General features: G+C 33.8%; 1 protein-coding gene across 1 annotated transcript; it reads left to right on the top strand.

The window, feature by feature from the left end:
• The first annotated feature begins 421 nt into the window (after positions 1–421).
• Positions 422–6,234, top strand: LOC149779147 (uncharacterized). Its single transcript, XM_089938572.1, has 4 exons — positions 422–557; positions 2,219–2,334; positions 3,523–3,634; positions 5,910–6,234. Exons 1-4 carry the CDS (start codon positions 425–427, stop codon positions 6,041–6,043), a joined length of 495 nt encoding a protein of 164 aa, XP_089794698.1. The 5' UTR covers positions 422–424; the 3' UTR covers positions 6,044–6,234.
• The last annotated feature ends 9,555 nt before the right edge of the window (positions 6,235–15,789 follow it).

The following is a 15,789-nucleotide window of genomic DNA, read 5'->3' as shown; positions in this document are numbered from 1 at the left end:
TATCTAGCTTTTAAAAACGTAGTTAATGGTCAGCAAGAGAGATATCCTTACGAAGCATAATGTTGGGTAATTTGGATCAGAAGCTCGAAATTCAAAATCTTCTATCTTACAGTCACTTATTTATTCCACAAATATAATTACTATCACTTACTTTTACATCAGCATTATTTATTTGTACATTACAGATTTCCTTTAAGTTTTAAATTTTATAGGCAATATTCATTTGTTTAATATTATTTTAATTTACTTTTGTTCGCATCCATTGTCATTCATTATCTAGTATACTTTAAAATTGATGCCTACGACTATATTTGCTATAAAGATGATTTTATGTATGCACAGTTTCAACACTTCATGCTTTACAATAGATTCCTGATGTCCTAATCGATTAAATCGAATATTTGTTTCATAAGGTGTTTGCATCATGGAGACACAAGTAATCTTCACACAGTGTCTGTTGGTACTCCTGATGACTTTACACGAGACCTCATGCTGTCTATGCAGAGGGGGAATGCTCAAATGGGAGGATATCATGTGTCCAGATCGTGATAAAACAGGTTGGTAAAAATATAATAATCTTCGGGAATTCACGTTTTTACACGAATAGGATACGCAAGAAGTGGCTCTGAGAATAATACAATTACTCTTGTCCTTGTTCTAATTACATAGACCCCATAACTATACTGCCAATCATCAAGACAACTACTTCTATATCATCTACTTCTACCGTTAAAAAAAAATATTTTTCCAAACAAAGGTCTTCTTATTCTGCTCAATGTTCTGAAAGGAGGATGGAATTGGTGTATTGATGTCGTTTATCTGAAAGGAGGATGGAATTGGTGTATTGATGTCGTTTATCTGAAAGGAGGATGGAATTGGTGTATTGATGTCGTTTATCTGAAAGGAGGATGGAATTGGCGTATTGATGTCGTTTATCTGAAAGGAGGATGGAATTGGCGTATTGATGTCGTTTATCTGAAAGGAGGATGGAATTGGCGTATTGATGTCATTTATCTGAAAGGAGGATGGAATTGGTGTATTGATGTCGTTTATCTGAAAGGAGGATGGAATTGGTGTATTGACGTCGTTTATCTGAAAGGAGGATGGAATTGGCGTATTGATGTCGTTTATCTGAAAGGAGGATGGAATTGGCGTATTGATGTCATTTATCTGAAAGGAGGATGGAATTGGTGTATTGATGTCGTTTATCTGAAAGGAGGATGGAATTGGTGTATTGACGTCGTTTATCTGAAAGGAGGATGGAATTGGCGTATTGATGTCGTTTATCTGTTCCATATTATACTATTAATAGGCAAACTGGTGACTTTCAAAACACGGAACCAGTTTATAATCTTGGGGAGGGTTTATATAATGAATTTTATGTGTGGTCTGCGACATTTTAGGTAGAGCTAGATTTGAGTGCGCGTGGTAATCAATAAGATTCTGACACATGGACAGTCAGGACATGCGCTGTACAGTTTCTATTGCTTATCAAGAAGTTACTATTGGGTGGGATGTTTACACTTGCATATGCCGTTCTGGGTGCGGTACTGTTTTCTGATTATTATATCAGATATCCAGGAAAATAGCATTTTTAAAGTTTGGAATCGGGTTCAGTGGAAAGAATGATTCGAATCTTGTCTCTCGTTATTATTAATTGCATATCCTGTGTCGAAATATGTTTTTCTTCAATGATTCATTCCAAGTGTGGATAACGTTCACTTCAATCGAAACATTCACGTCACGTCAGCACAAAGCATGTCCATCCCATTACAGAAGTAAGGTTTCTTACCTGTAATGTACAACAGAAACGAGTCCGGCCATTGCCACTTTCATTTGATCATAATGCACATTAGCCATGTCTTTGTACTTGCAAAAGGCGGAGAACGAAAGTTAGAATTGTGGAGATTAAGGTATTGGTAACTCAGATAAATTGACGACGCAACAAATTAGTACTATTATAATTATTATTTTCCTTGCATTTAATTAAAGGCATATATGAGCAATGAGAACGTTTAATAAATTCGACATGAATAAATACATTTTATTCAGTTTTAATGCTGTTATTGTTGTTGTTGTTGTTGTAGGGTTTGAAGCCATACATATATAAATACCATACATACATACATACATACATACTCAGAAGTATTGAAGGCAAATTAGAAAATCTTAAAGTGGAGTTTCGTCGCTGTACAAAAAAATTGTTTCTATACAACAGTCGCCGAAGGAACAGTGATAGGTGGACATCTAACGGAGATATTACGCAATCGTGGTGACCCTGAAGATTTGGCTTTGTGCGGAGGTTACACGATGCATCTGGAAAAAATATTTAAAGTAAGTACATCTGACTATGATACATATTTAAAACCAATCCCGTCACTTAAGCTTTATACCTGAGTTCTGAATGATTAAGGAAAATGGCAATTTATTACTTAAGCAACCATCCAATACTTCATGGGGTGGAGATTAACCTTAAAATATTTAAGTGAGTAGATGAACAAAATGGGGGATTAACTGCTTATTAACAGTGTTAACTCAATGCCCTGTGTCATAACTATTTATCTATTTTGCATTTAATTTTGATAATTGTTCTCTTAAGGGTCCTTTTGTTAATGAAATTTTTATACCAATGTCTTATTATTGCGTTTGCATTATAAGGATGAGTCAAGAATACGTTCTTTTTCCAAAGCTAAATCCATATAAACATGAAATGATCCAACGAGAACATTGGTACTGTTAAAAGTTCAGATGGTAGATATAAGGAGATGTAGTCCTTCCATGTTTTTCCTTGCATTGCAAGAATGCTTCAAATTTACCAAATTGATTTAAATGCTGAAGTATTTACGTTGATTCTTTGCAATTTAATATATCCATATCATAAGAATAAGAAACAAATCTACTTACTGCAAATAATCGAGGCCAAAGGTTATTGACTTAGTGTCAAGGATACGGGTCTATTATTCAAGTAGCGTAAACGCTCCTTGAAAGTACAGTCATTCCTTGCCAAACAAAATATGACCCAGTAGTTATTGAGCATGAAACAATGACCTTTAGATACATTTCCAGCTCATTTGATAACTCCAAACACTATTGTTGAACGGCGTTAAAGCGTATATTATATTAAGGGGCGCAAATGACACGTGTCGCTTACTTATCTGCATGAAATAAATACAGACACCACCCATTAACAGTACCAGTAACATTGATACACGAACCAGAATTGCTTGCTTATTAGATGGATAATGTTATGAACTGCAGGAAGCTTATGTATTTCTCTGTTAGTTACTACAACAAACAAACGCGTTCAAAGATGCATTAAGAATCCATACAGTCCAGCCTGTACTATCAACGGACAATAAACTACTGTTATAATTGAATAAATCTGAATACGGAATCTAAACAATACTACTTCTTCTAACAAATTATGAAATATGTAATAGGACTGAAAATCTCAAACTTAATTTTGTTGAGTCACAAGCAGCAACGGCGAAGAGTAATAGTAATTCACCATTATCTTTTCAGAATGGCTCCAGTCCATTAGGCGTACGTAATGGTACTTTCTTTGTGGTGTTGCCCAACTCTGAAACTGATTGTGGCCGTCCTTTGTTCGCAGGCCGAACTTATATCGTTTCTGGTAAGATGTATAACTTTGCAAATTCAAGAGCAACCTCATTTCACTTTGTGCGTCCTTGGCAACGTAGAAACGGCTACAAAGACGACAGTTTTGAAGTACTACTTTGTGCACGCGTACATAGGCACAAAACGATGGGCAGAAAAAAATAACTTTCTAACTCTTTAGAGTAGATTCACCGTAATTTAATCATATACGTAGCTGATTTCTTTGTGGTTATATTTTGTGTTGTTTGTTATTTTTGCAAGTTCTTTATTATCATGATAGAGAGCTTTACGAAATGGAAACGTTAGCAACATGTTTTGTACCTGCGCGGCTACTAAATTTCAGTTTCGAGAAAAACAAAGTTGCAGAACAGAATGCGTCATATAGCTTCCCGTATTATGAATTTGATTGTATTTAGTCTAAAAAGACGATATATGTTGGTAGTAAAATATAGATGTTAAACGCGTTAAACATGCAAGATTTACTAGTATTCCAGTTTAGTGAAATTTATTACGTTCATGTGAACAACAATATGTTCATCTGCTGTGAAATATTCATTTAAAAAATACCATCTTTACGAGAGAAAGGCTTGTCCCTGCCAACAATACTTAACATGCCAGAAAAGTATGTAGCTAAGTTCATTTAGGAATTTTGCTTCCTGATTCAGTCAGACGTAAATTACAGACTGCATAGTTTTCCATGCATACCTATACAACACTAATCCTTCTATCTTCATTGCACTTAGCATTTGATAATCGAATCTACACAACATTAAGGAAAGCAGGGTCAATCAGAGGGGTCAGATTTGCAATATTTAATACCATTCTCAGGTGGAAAAATCATTGTGAAAAACGCCAGTCTACAAACGATACTCAGCAGAATAAAACAGTTTGTCATGTCTTCCTTTGAGATGACAAATATCCACAAATCAAGAGTAGTTGTTTACAGGTGTTTCCTTTTTTGAATAGATGTCGATTAAGACATGAATTTTGCTAAGATATGTATAGTTGTCCTGAAGATAATGTGACTATGTGTCTTTGTTTATTTGTCTCAAAATGCAGTCATTAATCTCATAACATTCATGTACAATTGTTAAAACACACACACACACGCATACACATATACATGTTTAAACAGCAAATCGTTAGAAATAATCAATAACCTAGCGCTTACATTAGTAGAAAAGCAGTCAATAAAGAATGATAATTAAGCCCCAATGCTTGCACTTTTAATATGTGTATATAATAATAATAATAATAATAATAACGACTTTGTATAGCGCCTAATCTTTAGAACCTCTAAGCGCTTTACAACATTAGACAACACTTATAAGAAACATAATAATATTATTGCAAAAACAAACAACATGAAATTCGATAAACATTAAAAAATTAAAAAAAATCATGCTGAGAATATTTCAGGTAGGAAACATTATTAGGTCTTTAAATTTGTTCTTGCTGTCGAAATAAGTGAGTTTTGAGAGCCCTCTTGAATGTGATCACTGTGTCTTTGTGTCTAAGTTCAGTGGGCAATTCATTCCACGTTGCTGGGCCCTGGTATGCAAAAGAACGCTGTCCATATGACTTTGTTTTCATAGTGGGAATAATGAGTATACGATTGTCAGAAGAGGAGCGTAAGTATCTTGCTGGTGTGTACAAATGGGTGAGGTCAGATAGGTATGTTGGACTAGAGTCCGTCAGTGAAATGTAGCACAGAGAACAAATTTTGTGCTTGATTCGGGATCGAATGGATAGCCAGTGTAGGGTACAGAGCAGCGGGGAGGTGTGCTCTGATCGTGGTACTCTAAGTATGATCCGAGCAACTGTGTTTTGAACTTTTTGAAGTTTCTGCAGTAGATATTTAGATGAACCAGACAGAATTGAGTTACAATAGCCCAGTCTTAAAAGTACTAATGAACACACAAGTGTTTTAGTGGCATCAACTGATGGTACCAGGTGTATGTCTCGTTTCTTGAGTAATAAATGAGTACATTTTACAAACATGATACGTAATGAAATTCTAATAAGAAACAATTAGCTGATTTAGTGATAGAATTCGCCTCAATATCAGGATGTAATTCTGAACAGATACTTCAAGCACGTGACAATGACATATATAAACACATAACATCAAGCTAAATATACCAAACAATTGCAAAATTATTGACAGATAGATAGATAGATATACAGATAGATAGATAGACAGACAGATAGATAGATAGATAGATAGATAGATAGATAGATAGATAGATAGATAGATACAGCAATCGATATATCATTATTTTCTGTTTTAGGTATCGTGGGTCAGGACGGTGTACTTTACAGCAATACGTGTCAGTATATAGCATTTTCCACCGACGTCTCTTTCTGTTCACCGGAAATGGATATTCTAATGGGTCGAAAGGAACTCAACTGTCCAAGTTATTAGGTGCTGTTTATCAAGACGATACTTTGACTGGATGCAATTGCATTTGTACCATGCATAATAAAATCACTGATTTATTTCTAATGTATCATATTAATGACTTAGAACAATTGTAATACATTTTTATGTTTCAATTACTTCTTGCTGGTTCCTTATTTCGCCTTTTATGGATTTTCGCCCTTCTCTGGCTAGAATGGTCGAGAGAGAGAGAGAGAGACCTTTGGACATTTTAATATTTAATTTATAATAATCGGATTTTAGGACCTTATGATAGGTTTAAGAAACAAAAACAACCAAGCGTTAATGACAGTACGCGTGCCCTGTAACCAAGACAGACTATTGCAACTTTGTATCATTCATTACATGAACGCTGTAGATAGATCCCAAATTTCAAGGTTTTCATCAAGCCCAAATTATTTGTCTCTCATTCCTGATTTCGGCGTATTTATCCCTTATCTGTGAGAGGGGAGGGAGAAAAGGAAACACTGAATGCAGTGAAATTGTGTACCATGTTAAATTCATTTACAAAACGGGGTTTTATTATTACATTTTATCGTTATATACGTCATTGATAATTAATGAGTGGAACTTAATCACTGATATATAGAATAGAGCCGACAGCACACAGTTCCAACAATGTTCATATATTCGTATTATTGCGCCATGAGCAAATCACAATTTGATATATCAATAGTACTGGTATATTAAATTGCTTTGTGTCATCTCTTTTAAAGCCATGATATATATATATATATATATATATATATATATATATATATATATATATATATATATATATATATATATATATATATATGCATCTCTCCATAAGGGTAAACAAAATGGAAAGAAATATATACTGTCATTCCAAATCAAACGTAAAAAAACACGACAACTGTCAACCTCTTTTGTGTCCATATCAATACCTTCAGAATATCACCTGTTATCCTTGAACAGCTCCGAATGATGATAGAATATCGATTGTCTACAACTAAATTTACTGTTCACACAGTCCATTTTTCCGTGAAATTCTTTTCGCTCTTTATGTTCTATATCATACGCTCTGTTTTGTTTATATAACTAATGTTGTTCATGAGATTTCCCTCCGTTTCTGATGTCTTGTCTATCTTAATACGTTTATTTCCCAACCAAAAATGACAAGTTATTTACATATTTCTTCTTTACATATTAACAGTATGGTCTTAATGAAAATTGCAAAGAAATACACTCAAACAAATATCTGTATGAAACGAGGCAATATTATCAAAAAAATGCTTTAAGTAATGAAAAATCAATTTTTCGTTTATTTACCTTAGATTTGGGGGTCATAAAGATCGCTCATTTTCATTATTACGGTAACCAATATTCAGATGACAATACAAGTTTCACTTACCGTTTATCTACATTTAAACCATGTCAGCATTATGATTTTATTTGAAATTGCGACCGCTCCGGTGGCCTAGTGGTTAGAGCGTCCGCCTCGGATGCGGGAGGTCGTGGGTTCGATCCCCGGCCGAGTCATACCAAAGGCTTACAAAAATGGTACTAACAGCTGCCTTGCTTGGCGCTCAGCATTAAGAGGTTAGTGTTAGGACTGGTCGGCCTGGTGTCAGGATAATGTGACTGGGTGGGACATTATGCTACATGTCTGCAGCATGGTTTCCCAGTGCTAGACATCACTATAAACTGCTACACTGCAGAGATCGTAGCGATATGACTGAAAAATTGTTAAAGCTACGTTAAAAATCCAAATCACACACACACACACACACACACACACACACATTTGAAATTTCGATGAAATCCATGACAGATCATGCTCTATGTGGCTGGCTGTCACCCAACTTCACTTCCCACAGGGAAGAAAAGATGTATCAATATCCATCATGGGGTTTCCATTTTATTCCTGCGAATGATATTTAAAAGACATTCTAATTTCACGCGCTTACGCTAGTGTCATATTGTCTTCAAGATATATTTCAGTTTTATTAAATTAATCCAAAATGGTCTATGTGGTAAGGGAAACTAATATCGTGTATTATCTTTACAAAGTCAACATTCGAAAATATTTGCAATATATATTTTAGATCTGTGGTGGAATCAAGTCTTAAAATAAATTATTCAGCTTCGTCCTATCAATATCTTTTGTTGTGACAAATTGTAGGTAAAGACAGAAAAGTAGTTCTCAAATGTCCTACGTTGAAAACAATTTTCGTTTAGTATTGGTGTATGCCAGGGCATATATCATTGTGCTGATTTATTGATTCTCAAAGAGTTTTACTATATTTATTATTAGATATTGCCTTTTCTATACCTTTTTCTATTTAGTCATTCGTCCTCTTATGCTCCAGTGAGATTGTGATAACGACAATTGATCACAAATAATACTGTAACGTAAACGTTACAATGGTAACAAGAGAAAGAGACCGAATCCAAATAATGAACGATATTGCACATTTTGAAATTTGAAATGTGCTTCACTTCTAAAAGAGGCAAGCAATGATTGATATGATCATTTCGGAATATCCTATTAGCTTTAGGAACAGAATGAAGACATCATTCATATAATATATGCAAAGGACACCAGACAAAATATACACTTAAGCAACTCACAAGATATGATCAAAACGACAAAAATGCAGAGAGATATCAGTAGTAGACAACTTGACCAGTAGGGTTTAGGGAGGAGGAGAGGGACGAGTGAGATAGAATGGATCGGAATATCGCATCTTTTCTTTTCGAGGTATTGCATACATGTAGCATGATGCAGACTTCTATTTATAGGAATGCCTTCCGTGCAATAAATAAGTAATCTATAATAAGAAAAACACTGGAAAAAGGAGATAAATTAAAGCAATGTCTTTCCAATCTCGTTTGAATTTTGCTGGACTGTAATTGTCGCATATGATACTAGATTTTCTAGGATATAATTTTATTTTAAATTGTTTTACACTGATATTTAAATTAATCACCGTTAATATATACGCTTTATCAATGCCCATCAAATTTGTTCAATTCAAAGATGGAGTTGCAAGCAAGAGGTACAGATGACACAAGGAAAGATGCTTAATTACCGAAATTAAACAATTTATGAGTCTCTTTAATCTACGTTCTAAAATGTTTCACATTCCATTATATTTCACATAATGGTTAGAATATCGGAATTTAAACGCATTTTCAAAACGTTATAAATGTAAAAAGGAATGCACGATATTATATATCTTTAATAATTGTTGCAAGTTTTATTTGTGACAAGTTTTACTTGGTGCCACGCATTTAAAAATTGCACAGTCTTTTCATTCTAAATACTGACGATCCGTCAATTTAACAAGCGAAAACAGTATATTTTCTACCTTGGAAATTTAGTATTCATATCATTACTCACTTATTGACTTAGTGTTGATTATCTGCCACTTACAAATTTCAAATACCATTCAAGGCTTTAAAACTATTATTCAAGTAGGGATAGTTAACTGGAAAAGTTTACTTACCTTTGGCGATTCGAGCTTGCTTCAAAATGTGACAACGTAATATTAGAACTAAAGTTAAAACATTGAGCTAAATCAAATATAGGGTGTCTAAATTAATTCTGTTATATTTATTTTACAGATACGAAGTTTTTCCTTTTCTCTTTTTTTGCGCCTAAAAACCATATTCCGATCATAAATTAACTAATTAATTAATTAAAGTTGATCAAATCTACAGGCGCAAACTGTATATGTCGATCGATATGTACAGGAGAAAAAGGTAGTGTTATAGTGTATATACAACAAATAGGTTTTGGATCAGGTAGATTTTTAAGAGATAGTGGTAGAGATGTTTAAATACAGGGTCTTGAACTGAATGAAAAAACAACCTTTTTTATGAAACAGGGTCATTATACAACCATAATTTAAGCTAGAATTTCTGCTATGATCTGATTTTTTATGCTCAATTGAGTGATTTCAGAACACTATTTTATATCCACTTAATAAGTATCAACTAGGTTGAAATTGGCGGCATTAATCAAAACAATCTTTGAGAAAATCAGATTTGCGAACGCATATGTTGACCTATTTAATTATGTGCCAGACAGACAATATGTACTAGACTCCTGTAGTTTTCCCCCAAACGTTATATGATAAACACCGTTTGATGTGTTAGATTTTGGGTATAATGATCACAGCATTAAGAAAATATGGATGTCTATTCATTAGTCTCATTATTTCCAAACAGACCTGCTAAATAAGTCTCGCACGTTACGTGACATGTATCAAAATGATCTTAGGTCATCTTGGCATATAGCTGAACTCAATGAATGCCTGCAAATATGTCAGGACTTGTAAGAGGGCGAATAAACACAAATTATGCGATTAAGATGTAAGTAATACGTTAACATTTTGATTATATATTACGTACAGGTCAAAACATTGTTAAAATAATAAATATTCACCTTATCGTGTCTGCAGGAGAAAATGCGAGACCGGATATGACAGTGAATATTAAACGAAAAAGACTGACTTTGAAAGCGTGTCGTGGTTTATGAAGGATATGAAATAAACTGCATGCAGTTATTTAAGATAACTATGCGGCACATATAAACCTGAAATACACGTGTTGATATGCTTACCATGGCAAGATATAAAAATACAGACCTTGCTGTAATTACAAATCTCTATCTCTCTCTCTCTCTCTCTCACACACACACACCATCTTGGGACTTAACTACGTGGAAGTAAGTTGCAAGCTTGAGTTTGTCCAGTCGAATTTTTTATTGTTCAGGTGCCGTCGGGCAAGTTGTTTGTAAAGCTTCGGTTAATAATGCATCTAAACATGGAACACGGTTCAAAAATAACATTTATGTACCTAGAATAGCTGATTTTAATAGAAATGTATGCGAAGACGTGCAGCATTGCCCACAGAAAAATATTGATTCTCGTACAGCATGACTAGGTATCGTTCGTACATGTTTTCTCCCTATATTTTCTGAAAGACTGTTTTTCATATGAATCCAGTAACGTTGATATAACTTATATAAATAATGTCTCAATTCTTGTATAAAATACAATGAGTTTAACCGATAATTATAATGATGTCATTTTGTCAATCTGCGTCGAATACTACGATGGCTGTCACGTGTATGTGGGATGGGGTGAAGGTATTTATCAAAGCTCCACTCGATATTCACGGAATGTGATTTAATAATAATAATAATAATAATAATACAAATTGCCATAATTATTACTGTGGATTTATGATAATATTAAGCTAATATAAGGGAAATATAATGTGCATAGTATCAAGTATAGAGGAAAAATGTGGAAATCTGTTTAAAGCAAAGGATTTAAAGTTATCAGAAATGGAAACCACAGTAAATTAAATTGAATTACAAACTTCCATATCTACTCCACATTTAATCTATGTGAAAATTGATGCAAACTAAAATGCATCGCTTTTATAAGTATGGATATGTACTATAGTTTTCTTTCTGTTAACAGTCCTAACAACAAACAGAAAATACCAAAATCATATAAACAAAATCATAATAGCTTTGTTGGATTTCTCTAAAGGCGCGAGGTTTTCTACGTCTTATACACATGAAGACATCAGCTATACATTGAACCCAGCACATGAAAGCCATGAATAGAGATAAAATACTTGTACATATAACGGCAGGGATTTGTCCAGTATGACTGACACTTGTCCGTAATTCCTGACGGTTAAACATAAGAAACAGAACAATGTCACGGTGAATATAAATCAGAAAAGTTTAAGTTTGTAAAACAGATATTTCCAGCAATGTTCCGTGACGATGCATATCAAATGTTCAAGTTGGTATGATCAACAGAACAAAAAGAAGTACAGTGGCAACTCTTTTGTATAAGACAACGTGTGGAATAAGCATACAGGAACAGAACTTTTTTATATGGTCAAATTACTTCGTCTTTAAATATAGACGTGATTACAGCTGAGCCAGTATATACAGATGTATTGCTAAGTATTAAACAGTTATTTCATCTACATGACACAAATAATTACATACACGCGTTCCTCTAGCAATATAAACAACCATCACATCGTATTAAGTCAGAACAGGAAAGAATGAATGGACACGTAACCTCGTTTGAAACTGCAATTCAGACAGCTATTCTACACAACAAAATGTAACATGATATGGCACAGTCATTATAACAGCCAACAGAAATAAGAAATTACCGTATAGGTGATAACTGATGTCTAAACCATCTTTATATTGCAAACGATATTATCCCTCTCTCAGAAATACCAAACAGTTGCAACAGCAAAAATAGCACACCCACGTCCATCCCATCAGACAAGTCTGCTGCCAGCACTATCAACTGGGTTTCGCACAGGTTAGACAAATGTCTTAACACCAACTCTACTGGCTGAAAAAAAAATGAGACATCAAATTTAGCAGCCCTTCGTTAAAGGGATATGTTTGCAATAACATCCATAATCCATCAGTGGAAATTACAAACCACAAAAGACAGGAATCTAACACCTGATTCCTTTATAGTAAAGGCATAGTATAAAGGAGACTTTTAAAAACAGATTACCAGTCTCTTAGAAATTTGAAAACCAATACTATCTTGGACAGAATATTGAATGCAGAACTAATCAAATAAAACAACAATATTCTTTTAGTTGGTGGAAACGATATTCGTTATCAACGGACAAAGTTTAAAATTAGAACAAATCTTTTCCTACCTCCTTACATAGTATTTGTAAAAATATATGCCCAAAACTTATAAAATACAATTACCATAATTACAGATAATACTGCAAATAATGTGTAAAATATAAATTGTTACGGGATTTATAAATCGCTGAAGCTGCAAGGGAATAATTTTTACAATATACGTCTTGACAACTCCAGTGGACAGTTTTAGTAATATAACTCTGGAAAACATTCATAATGAAACTGAATGTGTAAAACTTCGATACATGGCTTTTATGGTCTTCTTACTCTGTTCTTTTTCAGGATAATTTACGAATCATGATGTTTTGTACAGAAATTAAAATAACAACTAATTCTATATCATTAATACAAGAATACTGTATCACTTAAACCAGTTTTTAAAATACTAGAGAGTATAACACATTTACAGACTTCAAGTTTATTAATGTTATCTTGGGTTAATAATAACAAATTTTAAATCTACATTTTTTCAAATGAAAGTAATGCAGCCTTTAAAATAGAATTGTTGCAGTCTGTCCTTATCGTGCTGAATATCTTTATTAGACGAATTGCTTGCTAACTAGATACCATACCCTACATAACGTGAATACTTGTCCAAGGTAACTTTTCTATAATCGAACAAAGTCTATAGCCGTTATAGGGTTCTATATAATTTTTACACCGTGCCGTTCTTTAAATAAGACCGGACGCGATTTTGTCGCTAAACGAAATTCTTTTTCAACTGCATATATGCTATTATATTATATTGCAATGGTTTTCTAATAAGCTTGTGACTGTACGTATATCCTCCCTCTGGGTTATGTAATATTTTACATTCATCTGTTGTTGTAGGGTTTAACGCCATTTTCAGCACAAGATATGCTATATATGACGGACAGTATAAATGGTGGAGGAAGAACACGAGAAAAAAAGCGGAAAGATCCACCGACCTACGAGAAGCTACTGGCAAGCTTTCTCACATACCCATATTGACCTAACCCGAGACTCGAACTCACGCAGACATAAACCCTAGGTAGAACATAGTTCCTTATTTGTCTATGTAGATACCATCTTTGTTTACTGTTCTTTGACCTGGCTTTGTATTTCTGATTATGTCTATTTCCATGTTATAATTCAGATTTAGTTCAATACATACTTTAAGACAATAGGTGTCGTCGATTAATTTTCCAAACAAATAAGAAGTGTTTCCTATCTCAAATTCCTCTTAGCTGAAAGTATCACCAGGTACGGAAAATATATCTTTTCTTGAATAGTTGGAACATTGAATTACCAGTGCGTATTGAGGTAGGTTAGCGACTATGTTATATGGTGGAAGTTCCCTCTCTGTTTGTAAAAAACAAGGAACGTACCCAAATAAATAACGTATACAAAATCAATCGAAGCACGTGGATAGAGCTGGCTTTTGGCTATTTTAAACTCTGTGTGGATTGTGTCCGATGAAGCAATCCCTCTTCCCACGTCAATGCACAGTACCTTATAATAGATGAATATATTATCTGTATGTTAATTGTTGTATACGTTGTCATTTAAAAGCAGAGTGTGTGATGATTAAGATACAGCTGACGCCTTGTAAATTACACTGTGCTAATTTTAAAGGCTTTTCCATAAATACTGAACTCTCACATTGTGTTGACCTTACGTGAGGTGCCAACACCCTGACAAGATATTACTCATGGAAGTAAAATTAAAGTAAAATTAAAGAAAACTTAAAGTATAATTAAAGCACGGTGACTCAACAAACGAGAAAATGTTTAGTAGACAATAAACAATTAAGTACAATTCAAACAGGAAACAACTATTCTTCTCAAAATCATAGAATGATTTTTGTCAGTCTTACAACCGAATTCATGTACTTAGCATGTTAACAGCCATTAGTAAATAACTTATAAATGAATGTATTTCCTCTTTTCTTAAATCGACGTTTTAACCAAACATTTGATTGGCAAAGAGGATGAAAGATATGGGAAAGAGATTTTAATATTACACGGTTGTACATTCGAACATGCTTAATCAAGGACAGCTTGTCTCCTTTCGTATGTAGGTATGCTAATGTTGTAACTGTTAATATCTAATAGTAGTTATTTATTTAAATAAATTGGAATTACAACTGAAGAGAATGGTAACACCTATCATGCTGAGTTTGGTATCTTTGTTTTTAACTTTTGGTTAGACCATAATCTTAATACAACCATGCTTGTCTAAGAGTGAAGCGATTCAGCTATGCAATAATGACTGAATAATCGACTCATATTGACCTCACTAGATGTAACAATATGGCTAATACTGACCTCACTAGATGTAACAATATGGCTAATACTGACCTCACTAGATGTAACAATATGGCTAATACTGACCTCACTAGATGTAACAATATGGCTAATACTGACCTCACTAGATGTAACAATATGGCTAATACTGACCTCACTAGATGTAACAATATGGCTAATACTGACCTCACTAGATGTAACAATATGGCTAATACTGACCTCACTAGATGTAACAATATGGCTAATACTGACCTCACTAGATGTAACAATATGGCTAATACTGACCTCACTAGATGTAACAATATGGCTAATACTGACCTCACTAGATGTAACAATATGGCTAATACTGACCTCACTAGATGTAATATTATGAATCATATTGGCCTAACTATTTAACACAATGACGAAAAGACATATCAAATATACCATTATTCAGACTCGGGTTTACAAAAATATTTTTTTCACTTGATGCTCACACTGTTATCAACTTATAAGCATTCGAGAAAAAGACATATATCCCATTCTTGTCAATTAGCTAAACATTTAGACTGACCAAGTATATTTAAATTGGTGTGTAATTGCTCTAGGATATATCACAAGATAACTTATTTTTATCTCAGAAGGTGGATGAATTTCAATGTTTAAATACAGAAATCTGCGCATAATTTGTGGTGTACTTTAGTCAGTGATTCATTTGTGTAAACGGTATGTCGCAGATAGAGTGACAAAGCCCTTAAATAAGTCACTCTGTCATTTAGCCTTCACACTTAAGTTCATCGATA

This window comes from Sinohyriopsis cumingii, chromosome 17 (genome assembly GCF_028554795.1).
Source record: "Sinohyriopsis cumingii isolate HCF-2022 chromosome 17, ASM2855479v2, whole genome shotgun sequence".
NCBI lineage: Eukaryota > Metazoa > Mollusca > Bivalvia > Unionida > Unionidae > Sinohyriopsis > Sinohyriopsis cumingii.
The sequence above is the reverse complement of the archived record's forward strand: the minus strand, read 5'-3'. Positions and strand labels throughout refer to the sequence as shown.